General features: G+C 34.0%; 1 protein-coding gene across 7 annotated transcripts in view; it reads right to left on the bottom strand.

The window, feature by feature from the left end:
- Window positions 1–12,868, bottom strand: part of COL24A1 (collagen type XXIV alpha 1 chain) — a 408,506-nt gene that overhangs the window by 252,150 nt on the left and 143,488 nt on the right. For all 7 annotated transcript variants that reach the window (XM_082409988.1, XM_082409993.1, XM_082409994.1 and 4 more), the window contains 5 exons: window positions 12,287–12,340; window positions 12,166–12,210; window positions 11,865–11,918; window positions 11,534–11,587; window positions 6,754–6,807 (listed from right to left, as the gene is read on the bottom strand). In XM_082409988.1, the coding sequence (XP_082266114.1) occupies window positions 6,754–6,807; window positions 11,534–11,587; window positions 11,865–11,918; window positions 12,166–12,210; window positions 12,287–12,340 (261 nt within the window). The remainder of the gene's footprint in view (window positions 1–6,753; window positions 6,808–11,533; window positions 11,588–11,864; window positions 11,919–12,165; window positions 12,211–12,286; window positions 12,341–12,868) is intronic.

Below are 12,868 nucleotides of genomic sequence, written 5' to 3'. Positions count from 1 at the left end.
GACAAACCATAAAAATGATTCCTGATTTCAAAAACACTCAGGAAATAGGAATTGATGATATTTCTTAACATGATAAAATATGTGCATATTTTAATTTTAATTTAGCATTTACTTCATGAGAAATCATTACAGCATTTCCACTGAAATGAGGAAGAAGACAAGGATGCACACTACTTCCAACTCTTCAGCATTGTACTAGAGGTATTACAATGCCACTAGACAAGAGAACTGAATTAGAGGTATGGGAACTGATAAAAAAAAGTTTGAAAATTACATGAGAGTACAACTAGAAAACTTTAGAAAATCAATGGTAAAAATAACTCAAAGACAATAAACCATTAAAGCAGCAGGATGTAAAATTAACATTCAGAAATCAATAATCTTCATATACATACAGAAACCTGTTAGAGAATACAATGGTAGAGAAAAATCCCATTTATAATAGCAACAAAAAAATAGTTAGGAATAAATTTAATGAGACATGTACAAAAACCTATATGAGGAAAACTTTAAAACATTCCTGAAAAACACAAAAGCAGACTTGAACAAATGAAAGACATCCACTGTTCTTTAAAAGGATGACTCAATATCATAAAAATGTCACTGCTCCCTAAATTAATTCATAAATGTAAGTCAAACCTAATAAAATATTTGCAAACCATATATCTAATAAAGGGTTAATATCCAAAATATACAAAGAACTCGTACAACTCAACATCAAAAAGATACAATCTGGTTAAAAACTGGGCAGGATCTGAATAGACATGTTTCCAAAGAAGACATACAGATGGCCAACAGGTACCTGAAAAGATGCTCAGCATCCCTAATCATCAGGGAAATGCAAATCAAAACCACAATGAGATGTCATCTTATATCCGTTAAAATAGCTATTATCAAAAAGACAGGGCTTCCCTGGTGGCGCAGTGGTTGAGAATCTGCCTGCCAATGCAGGGGACATGGGTTCGAGCCCTGGTCTGGGAAGATCCCACATGCCACAGAGCATCTGGGCCCGTGAGCCACAATTACTGAGCCTGCGCGTCTGGGGCCTGTGCTCCGCAACAAGAGAGGCCGCGATAGTGAGAGGCCCGTGCACCGCGATGAAGAGTGGCCCCCGCTTGCCACAACTAGAGAAAGCCCTCACACAGAAATGAAGACCCAACACAGCCATAAAAATAAAATAAAAAATAAATAAATTAAAAAAAAAAAAAAAGACAAGAAATAGCAAGTGTTGGCAAGAATGTGGAAAAGAGAACACTTGTGTGCACTGTTGGTGGTAATATAAATTGGTACAGCCACTAAGGAAAACAGTAAGAAGGTTCCCCCCAAAATTAAAAATAGAACTACCATATGATCCAGAAATTCCACTTCTTGGTATTTACCCCAAAGAAAATGAAAACACTAACTCTATAAGATATATGCACCCCCATGTTCACTGCAGCATTATTCACAATAGCCAAGGTATGGACACAACTTAAATGTTCTTCAACAGATGAATGTATAAAGAAAATGTGAATATCATTATATCATATCTATATATATCATATATATATCTCACAAATGTGATAAATACACACAAACACACTGAAATATTATTCAGCTATAAAAAAGAATGAAATCTTGTCATTTGCAGCAATGTGAATGAATCTGGAGGGCATTAAGCTAAGTGAAATAAGCCAGACAGAGAAAGACAAATATTGTATGTTATTACTTATATGTGGAATCTTAAAAAAGTCAATTTTATAGAAACAGATAATAGAATGGTGGTTGCCAGGGGCTGTGGGGTGAGGAAATGGGGTGATGGAGGTCAAAGGACACAAATATTCAGTTATAAGAAGAGTAAGTTCTGAGGATCTAATGTACAGCATCATTACTATAGTTAAAAAAAATATGTATTATATACTTGAAGGCTGCTAAGAGTAGATCTTAAGCATTCTCACCACCAAAAATTTATTGCACAGCAAAGGAAACCATAACAAAACAAAAAGACAACCCTCAGAATGGGAGAAAATATTTGCAAACGAAGCAACTGACAAGGGATTAATCTCCAAAACACACAAACAGCTCATGCAGCTCAATAACAACAAAAAAAACCCAGCCCAATCAAAAAAATGGATGGAAGATCTAAATAGACATTTCTCCACAGAAGACATACAGATGGCCAAAAAGCACATGAAAAGATGCTCAATATAACTAGTTATTAGAGAAATGCAAATCAAAACTACAATGAGGTATCACCTCACACCAGTGAGAATGGCCATCATCAAAAAAACCTATAAACAACAAATGCTGGAGAGGGTGTAGAGAAAAGGGAACCCTTCTACACTGTTGGCTCGAATGTAAATTGGTACAGTCACTATGGAGAACAGTATGGATGTTCCTTAAAAAACTAAAAATAGAGCTACCATATGATCCAGCAATCCCACTTCTGGGCATATACCTGGAGAAATCCATAATTCGAAAACATACACGCACCCCAATGTTCACTGCAGCACTATTTACAATAGCCAGGACATGGAAGCAACCTAAATGTCCATCTACATATGGATGAATGGATAAAGATGTGGTACAAATATACAATGGAATATTACTGAATCATTAAAAAGAACAAAATAATGCCAGTTGTAGTGACAGGGATGGACCTAGAGATTGTCATACTGAGGGCAGTAAGTCAGAGAAGGACAAATATCGTATGATATCGCTTATATGTGGAATCTAAAAAAATGGTACAAATGAACTTATTTACAAAACAGAAATGGAGTCACAGGTGTAGAAAACAATCTTATGGTTACCTGGGGGAAAAGTGGGGAGGGATAAACTGGGAGATTGGGATTGACATATACACATTACTATATGTAAAACAGACAACTAATAAGGACCTACTGTATAGCACAGGGAAAAACAGTGGAGATATATATATATATAACTGATTCACTTTGCTGTACACCTGAAACTAATTGAACATAGTAAATCAACTATAGTCCAATAAGATTTTTTTTAAAAATTTAAAAGAATTAACTATGTGAGGTGATGGATGTGTTATTTGATCTTGGTAATAATTCCACAATGTATATCAAATCATAACATTGTACACTTTTATATATGCAATTATATTGGTCGATTATTCCCAGTTATTTCTCAATAAAGTTAAAAAATACCATAAAGCTTCTATCATTAAAATAATGTGACAATTGCACAGGAATAGACAACCATTCAAGTGAAATAGAAAACAAAGTCCAGACATAGACCCAATAACCATGGAAATTTACTATATGATGGGGGTGGCATCTTAAAATCACTGAAGCAAAGACAAATTGCTTAACAAATGGTTCTGGGACAATTGATAAGCCATTTAGGAAAAGATAAAATTAAACATATATATCACAATATTCACAATAAAAAAACTCCAAGTCATTTGCTCAAGGTACTCAGGCTAACTCCTCAATTCTCATTCAGAAGATATCCCAAAAGCACTGTACTTTCCAGATATTAACTTAAGCCTTTCATCACCCAATAATTAACAAAAGCTATCACAGAAGTATATACCTAGGACCATCATTTTGGCCTCTAATAGGATTACTTTTACTGGATTGTACTTTGACATTATGAGAGCAATCTATACTCAAATATGGAAATCACATAATACCATGAATTGTTGCCCTTCTTTTGTACAAGTGATATGTTTTTATCTAAGGGAGAAGAAAAGCATATAACTGACCATGTTTCATTGTTTTGCCCAGTAGAAAGTTGAGACTCAAGTTTGCAATTCGGTTCTAATGAACTGTACTGAACTTTGTGGCTATATTTTGGGGAAAACATTTTTCAGCCTCAGCTGAGTTTTTAACACAAGTCAGAAATTGTTACTAGTCCCTGGTTCCCTTCCCTGCTTAGTCCTCAAAGAACTCTTCGAGCGCCCTCCTTCTGCATGCACACCTTTCTCCCACTCTTGGGATTTAGTCTCCTGCTTACAGAGAACACAGACTCTATCCTATTTGACCTCTTTCAACATCTTTTTCCTTTTAAAACAAATCCCTACACTTGTGCTATGCATAACTTATTTATTATTCTTGATCTTCCTTGCTTTTTAGAGAAATGCACTGACGTCTGTGAATTTCCCTCTAGGTGCTGCTTTAGGTACAACACTAGATTTTATAGTGATTTGTTACTTAATTCTAAATATTTTCTAATTTCCATTGTGATTTTTTTCTTCTCATAATGTTTTTAAGTTACCAAAGTTTATTTTACTGCTCTTAATACTGTCAATTTAAAACTTAATTGCACTGTAAACAGAGAATATAGCCTTCTGGAGTTGAGGGTCCAGGTGTAGTATTTTCGAACCTTGTTTTATAAAGCCTAAATTATTTCACCTATTACAATTGTGTCATCTAATACCTTTATGGGGATGACTATACAAACATGTATCTCTAGTTCACTCTCCTGAGTGTCAGGTCTACAATTTTCTATACACTTATGAGACTAATTTCCTGTATGTCCTATAGGCACTTCAGCCCTAACAAAATCAAAACCAAAGCATTGTCTCCACCCACCCTGAGTATCTTCCTCCTTCTTTTTTATTCTCTTTTTTTAGAATGGTGATCTACATTCTACATAACTGTTCAAGCAAAAATTATTATATTTGTCTTTTATTCCTCTCTCACACAAGCTGAATGAACTGAAGTGAGTGATTCAACTGCTGTGAATTATATTTCCTAATTATTTCTTGAAGCCACCTTTTCCTCTCTATTATTACAGGCCCTCATCATTAATCCCCTGGCCTTGCATTATACTCCCAAGCAGCCTTAGTCCTGTCATCTCTCCCTCTCTCCTTCTCTTTTATCTTTATTCCTTCTACCACTTATATGTTGAAATGCATGTCTGATAAGTTCATTCCTTTGATTAAAAATCTTTGATCACTGACTACAGGATAAAGTCAAAATACAGCACAACATATAAGATCCTTTACCTGAGAAAATTCATCTACTGTGCAAGTAGAAACTTTTCAGGCTTGATATACTGTTAAACATGCTATTTTAAATTCTTAGACATACAATTCTATTAAAAGCCTAATGTCAAGAAGTATTTAAATAGAGCTGTTGCCTCATATATGATATCCTACATATTATAGTCTTATGATCAAGAAGAAGTTATGATCTTTGGATTAGGCCCCATTTCCCAAAACAACCTGGCACTAATTATTGAGAGAATACAGGTTACATCTTCAGCCCCATCAAAAAATTTAAAATAAGTAAGGAGGAAGAATGGGCATAGGTTAGGGCTTACTACCTTGCAGGAGTCAAAGACAATGAGGCAATGTTTTGAATCATGACTGCAAATCATAAAATCTCAAAGGCAACAGAGGACAAAAAATTTTTGGAATATCAAGTAATAAGTAAAAACATGGCCCATGCATCCTTTAACCTGGCTTTATATAAAAGAAGAAAACGATCCAAAACCATATTGATAACAAGGAGGTGACACAGTCCTTCCTAGGACACATACCATCTGTAACTAAAATTACAACAGAATAATCTATGTTCATAAAATTAACCTTTAAAGATAATAAAAGATAAATTAGGTTCTGTATCCTCAGTATGAGAACACAGGTAAATATGATTCATTCCAGGAAGGTTTTCATGACAAATGATTAAATGAATGTGGGCTCATAAAAGAGATAAACTTATATTAATCTGTTAATTACTACTTTGTCTGTTAATAATCATTTTTATTACTCAAAACAATTTCCTTCTTCCCAGAATGATGACATGAATACATTGCTGTATTCTACCTCCTATTACCTCTCTATTATTGAAACTAGATACAATGTAGTTTTTTAGATTTTTGAACTATCAACATCCAATATGTTTTCAAATTAGACAATAAGTAAGAACAGGTATTTGCTAAAGAAATCAGCCAACCCCGAAAGACAGCTGTGGAATAAGAAATAGACCTTACAGTGTACAAAGAGAGGGAGAAAGCACCAGGACGGTACTATTCCTAGAAACTCTGCCTACTGCTTTGACACTATGGGGACTTTATTGCTCTGATTTATTTATTGTGAAGCCAAATTCACTTTCTCACTGTTAATGCTGCATCTATGACTCTGGATCAGATGTGAATGTGTATTTATATGCTTATGTATGCGTATGCTTTGGTTTATATTTTTGAACTAGGGTGAGCTTCAGAAGCTTTATCTCTATGTAGTATATCTTTGACTCATAAAATGATTTTTTTTAATAAAACTTAAATGTTTCATCTCAGAAGCTCATGTCCTATGTAGTCTTAAGAAAAGAAAAAGCCCCTCTACATCAAGCATTAAGCCAAAGTAAGAATTTCAAATATACAAGCAAATCTGATATATGTGCTACAGACTTAATTGTATTTATTCTAGAATATGAGATCCAAATGATATATGCATATTAAAAAATTGGAAGCATTCTGCATTAAAAATTCAATGGCATTTAGGTCCTGAAATTTGATTTCAAGCTCCAAGCATGTGTTATTAGTAGTTGTTGTGCAGAACAAATAAATCAGCTGTGACCTAACCAGGACTGTAATGTAGCTAATACCTTTTCTATTTTCTAGAGATCACTGTTGCAAACCTCCTGACATAACAGAAAAAATTTAGTCCAAACTATTTTCAAAGATATAAACTTTAAAGAGAATCTTTCTTAAACCTATTATGTAAAAGCATGTTTTACTAACCAAGCTTAATTTCTATATTTATTTAAATTAATTATATTCCCACCAACATTTTACCTCTGGTCCTCGAGAGCCAGATGGTCCTTGGGGTCCTGGGTTACCTGTTTGGCCCTAAAACGTGGGGGTGGGTGGGAGAAATCAAAGTATAAACATTACTTTAATAAATATGATCTAAAAAGGAAACATATGGTAAGCAAAAAGCACTAAATATATTATGCCACACAAAGTTGTAATGACTTTCTGGCAAACAACACTCAATATATAATAATATGCCGAAGTTTTAATGACTATTCAGAAAGACTTAATTTATAACCATCATCATTGTAGAAAACTTATTATATAGAGATATGTGTCCATATATATATATACACACACACATATATATATATACACACACACACACACATATATATATATATATATATATATTTACTCCTAAATGTTAGGGATACAAACAAATTAATAGAAATCAAATCAAGGAAAAAAATTGTGTGTGTGGGTATGTGTTACCCAGAGATAAGACAGTAAAGTTTGACTTAACAAAGTAGGGAACTCTAGATGAAGAACTGTTTCCATAAATAGCCAGGGTCCTCTGACTGTCTCTGAAAATTCCTTTCTCCTTTGATAACTATAAGGGGCCTGATTTTGTAATTAAGAATCACCTGGATTTAAATCCTTGTTGCTTAATCTCTCTCAGCCTCAGTTTTCTCACCAATAAAACAGGAATAATAACAACAGTAGTAACATTCTTACAGAGTCATTGTAAGGATTAAATGAGACAATAAATGTATAAGTGTTAAGCACAGTGTCTAGCATATAGAAAGTACTCATTAAATGTTAATCAATTTTATAACCATTAATCCTTCCCTTCACATCCTCTCTCCTCTCCTGGATGATACCTAGAATTCCTAGATTGCTTTAATCCTTTAACTAAACTTCTGAGGATTCAGTTTCAATAACTCTGCAGCCATTTTCTGACATTCAGGCTAACAATGTGAAATCAGGGCTGGAGAAGAAGTCCGAGGAAAGAGAAGTGGGTAAAAGCCTGCTACTAGAGAGGGTTGGTGATGCTCTCAAGAGAGGAAACTACAGAACAGGGAAGGCCGGTAGTCTGATACCCTTGTTTTCATAAAAAATATTGAATTCATTATTTCTGTCATATTAAATTTCTATGTGAGCTTCAAATTTGACTTAAATAGGTCTCAGAATACATAAAATTGCTTGCATTTCTTATACATAAAATTTTATGTATAATATGGGTTTATCCACTTTCCAAGAAGTAAAGCACAGTTTTCCACATGTACTAAATTCAGTCTCATAGAGTGCTAGAGTATCTGGACTTAAACAGTACACAATACAACTACTGCAATCAAATCTAGAGAAAAGTAATAAAGTATTATGCGAAGTTCACTGAAGTTCCCCTAAATAAACAAAATTATAATCCATCATACTCCATCATAATCAGTATCTAAGGGAGTCAAATTCTTAAAATGAGTATTACCTCCAAGAGATAGAGATGAAGTTCTCACTGAGGCCCTCTAGTGGCAAAATCTAAACAAGACACTAAATTTACAAGCTTGAGGAAAAATCAGCATACACTAGGCCTCTGTTTTCAGAAAAGTTGATTGACAACCTGATATTTAAAAACATAAATTGTGGAATAATTTTATTCATCCTTCAGAAAAAATTTTCATTTTGAAAAACTTCAATGGCAAGTTTCCTTGAATGTCAATTCTCCTTTATAAATTATAAACTGAGTTTTCAAGTAACTTTTAGAGGATTGAATAATGATTAAAAGTAAACTTCTACAAATGACAGCAACTTCTAGCTAAAAAAAAATGGAAAGGACATAATTGTATTTATTTTCTCTTTTAAAAAAAATAATATTTCTTAACAACTTCAGATTGGTAGTTTCCTCTAGTTTTTAAATACTTGCAGGGTAAAAGCTTCCCTATTCCAGAATGTTAAAAACCTTCTGGATCAGGACATTCTTCTATCTTGAAAACATTCTTTTATGTTATAACTTAGATTCATTTGGAAACAGTATCAGTGACACCAACATTTTAGATAAAAGAAAACCAAAAGTAGGAGATATAAAATAAGAAAGACATTCTTATGACTTTGGCATTCTTTGCATGATAGTAAACAAATGATTCAGATAGGCACCAACTTGTATAATTTATTTTTAATATGATTACTGATATTGTGTACGTAATTTTTCATTCAACAGGTGTCTCCTTCCATAATGAGGAAAGTCAAACAACTACAATTTTTTCTAACAATAAGATAGAAACAAGTTATAAATAAAGTGGAAGTCTAAAGGCAAGGCCATCTCATAAATATTAATTCATAAGTCTCTATCCTATCTTCAGTCCAAAGTATGTATATTTCGAAGATTTGATTAAAAAAAACAAATAAAAAATAGCCAGCTGTTTCCTACCAAACTAATCCCTGCTGACTTTAAAATATTTTTATTAGAATAGTACAAAAAAGATATAACACGAGCAAGCAAAAGCCTCACGCTCACCATTTCATGTTCCCTGCATCACTGCCTTAAAGAACCACATTAGAGTTTCTGGTGATTCCAGGAAAAAAAAAAAAAGTAAGGTTTTAAGACAATGTGCTAAAGGTAAAACAGGCTGTCTTTGCTTTAGCTTAGACTAGAGCAACGTTGGTAAGCATTATTACTAAGAGAGGATTAAAGAGTCACAGAGCTGCAAGGAACCTTACATATGATATAGCCTGACTCTCATTTTAAACACGAGAAACTGGATACCATGGTGGTTAAATGCCCAAGGTCACAGCAGGTCAGTGTCAGGGCTGGAACTAAAATCTACATGTTATTCAGTCCAGCGATTTCCCCCCTCCCACCCCAATAAACATGTTATCAATATAAGTTGAATCAAAGAGTAATAAGGAAGACATTAAAAAGGTTTACCTTATATAAGCATGATATTTGACTCTGGTTTTCTCAAGTAATTAATTACAAAGCATAAGAGAATAATATCAATTATTTATTACTTAGTATTGACCTTAGAAAATGTGTCATATCATTTCCTTTTATTATTATCAAAAGTTAGAAAACCCTCACATTAGAAAAAAATGAAGATATAAGAAGGGTCAATCACTGCAGATATTGAAAGTCCCTTTCACGTGGTTTAGAATCATCCTCAAAAAACAGAAGCTTTTTGTTAGCTTGACCTATACTCGTGCCCCTTCTGAGATTCAACACCACGGCACAAGTCTGGGTAGATGGCTGACTGAGTGAAAACTAGTTAAGGCAAAACTCACCACCAACATGTCATTAGCTAAATAGATGCCAACAATTGTTCTTTGGATTAAATAATTCCTGGGAAATGTATATGAAATGCTGTCACTGTTAGAAGTCATAAAGAATGGTGTATGTAAAGTTATGTAACTTAATGCTGCTTCCTTTGATGCAAAAATAAACAATCCAAAGATGAGGGGGTGGAGTTAGAGGGAACATGATGAATTGCTCGGGAAAACAACACTCTTTTATAATGTTATATTAATAAATTATGATTTTATATCTAATTTTTTATATCTACAATCACCTTCACAGAGTTGTAATCAATATTAAAACCCTAAAGCAATCTTAAAACGTTAAAGCCTAAAACACTATGGCACAGTGGCTAAGTGCATGGGCTCTGACATATGTGTTTTCCTAGGTTTTCCCAGGTGGCTACTAACTAACTATGGGACCTTGGGCAAGTTAGTTAACTCTCTGTGTCTCAGTTCCCCTAACTGGTAAAATAGGAATAATAATAGTCCCAACTTCTTGGGGCTTCCCTGGTGGCGCAGTGGTTGAGAATCTGCCTGCCAATGCAGGGGACACGGGTTCGAGCCCTGGTCTGGGAAGATCCCACATGCCGCGGAGCAACTAAGTCCGTGAGCCACAACTACTGAGCCTGCACGTCTGGAGCCTGTGCTCCACAACAAGAGAGGCCACGACAGTGAGAGGCCCGCGCACCGCGATGAAGAGTGGCCCCTGCTCGCCACAACTGGAGAAAGCCCTCGCACAGAAACGAAGACCCAACACAGCCAAAAATAAAAATAAATACATAAATTAATTAATTAATTAAAATAATAATAATAATAATAATAGTCCCAACTTCATATGATTGTTTTAAGGATTAAATTAGACGTATAGACCTTAGAAGAGCACCTGGTCTGGCACTTTGTAAGCACTCAGTAAATGTTAGCTATAATAATTATTATGATTTTTAATATGCAGATAAATACCTTTAACTCATGTTTTAACCATTTTTCATTTAAATGTTTTTAATTATTCAGTAACTTTAGTTTTATAGTTTCTTGGGCTTCAAGTTAACTACAATACACGGTATCCTTTTATTTCAATTAATTGATGGTCAAAGGTTAAAAAAAAGACAAGGAACTAGAATATTTGGGCCCATAAGAGAGTGAGACATGCTATTTTTTCTTCCGAATGTTTCCTTAATGAAACAGATATCTGGATAAATTAAAATATTATTTAAGGTGCCTTATATTTTCTGACTTAAAATCTACTGCTTAGTTTAAATACTGTCTATTATAGATCAACCAAGATCTTTAAGGCTCACAGAAATTTGGCTTTGGCCTGGGATGGGGTGGGGTGAGGAGGGTGAGATCCAATAATCTATGGAATGTGAGCTAAAAACTTCAAGGATTAGCTATATTCTAAAAGTGGAGAGAAAACGCCATACTGGTAGTCTTACATCCTACTTCTTACATTCCACAAACAACAACAGGTATCCAGACTCATGCCATAGTGTGTAGCCCATGAATCAGAAAAAGCAAACCAAAAGTTCAAACCTACTGAAGGTCCTGGCTTTCCTCTCATCCCTGGTGGTCCAGGAAAACCCCTAGCGCCCTAAAAGAAAAGAACAGTAGAGTGAAGAGAAAAACTATTCTACGACAGAAGGCAGATATGCCTCTATTTACAAATTTACTAAAAAAATTCATGGAATTATTCTAAAATAATTGAGAAAACTGTTTTAAATAAGACTTGTAAAACCATATTGATACCATATCCTAAAAAAAATATAATCAATGATTTAAAATAATCAGTACTCCTTTCTTTTTAAAGAATTTATACATTTTCACTGCTTTTTGTTGTATTTATATAAAATTAACGGTAAAAACATTACCTTGTCTCCAGGATACCCTGGTTCTCCTAGCTCTCCCACAATGCCTTGTTCACCCTGGAGAGCACAATTTCACGTGAAGACACTTAAGCAATGCAAATGTGGCAATATTATAAGAAGGCAAATACTAGTTATACAAGAATAATTTCTCTATTTTTCCTACTTTTGAGAAAAATTATATAATTGATAGTACAGATTAGATCCCATATTTTTTAAAACAAGTATTTTATAAGTTGTGTGGATTCAAAAGAAAAGTAAATGTGATAAGAAATAATCTCTATTACAATGTAAATATTTAAATCACCTTATCACCTTTGATTCCAGGTAGGCCCTTATTCCCCGAAAGACCCTAAAAAAGAAAGTGATACTTTGTGACATCATAGAAAAATCAAAGTGAAATATCCATTATAAAAATAGAAACATACCATTGGGCCAGGGATTCCAGAAGGTCCAACTGGTCCCATAGGGCCAACACTGCCCTGAAAAGCAATAAGAAAGAAAGGCATCCTTGAGCACCCAACTAGAATTAAAAAGAGAACATGGTAAACTTAATTAACCCAGAATGGTTCATCTCACTAAGCTCCCACATATGCCTTATTCTTCAACAACTTCTTTTCCTTTTCACATTTATAAATCATACCAATCATTCAAATTTTAATGAGGTCTATCCTGTTTCCTGAAGCCTACTCATACTGATCTTGTCCACGAGCCTCCTTCCCTTCCTTGAGCTCCTATAATACTTACTACCACAGCATTCATTTTGAAGTATTTCTGCAGAGACATAATATCTTGATGATAGGAGAAATACTTTAGTGCCATGTTCCCAGGAAGTATTCAATAAATACTTCATTTTATTGTCTTAGATTTTTCTTTCACCCATTTATTCAGCAAACATTTATTGGGCAGTTACTATGTGCCAGGCATTCCAATGATTTTATTTCATGATTTACAACTTGCAGACAATAAAATTTACCATAATTTTAGGGAACTGAGTAGTAAACAAAAGG

This window comes from Balaenoptera physalus, assembly GCF_965194825.1.
Source record: "Balaenoptera physalus genome assembly, chromosome: 1".
Taxonomy (NCBI): Eukaryota; Metazoa; Chordata; class Mammalia; order Artiodactyla; family Balaenopteridae; genus Balaenoptera; species Balaenoptera physalus.
The sequence above is the reverse complement of the archived record's forward strand: the minus strand, read 5'-3'. Positions and strand labels throughout refer to the sequence as shown.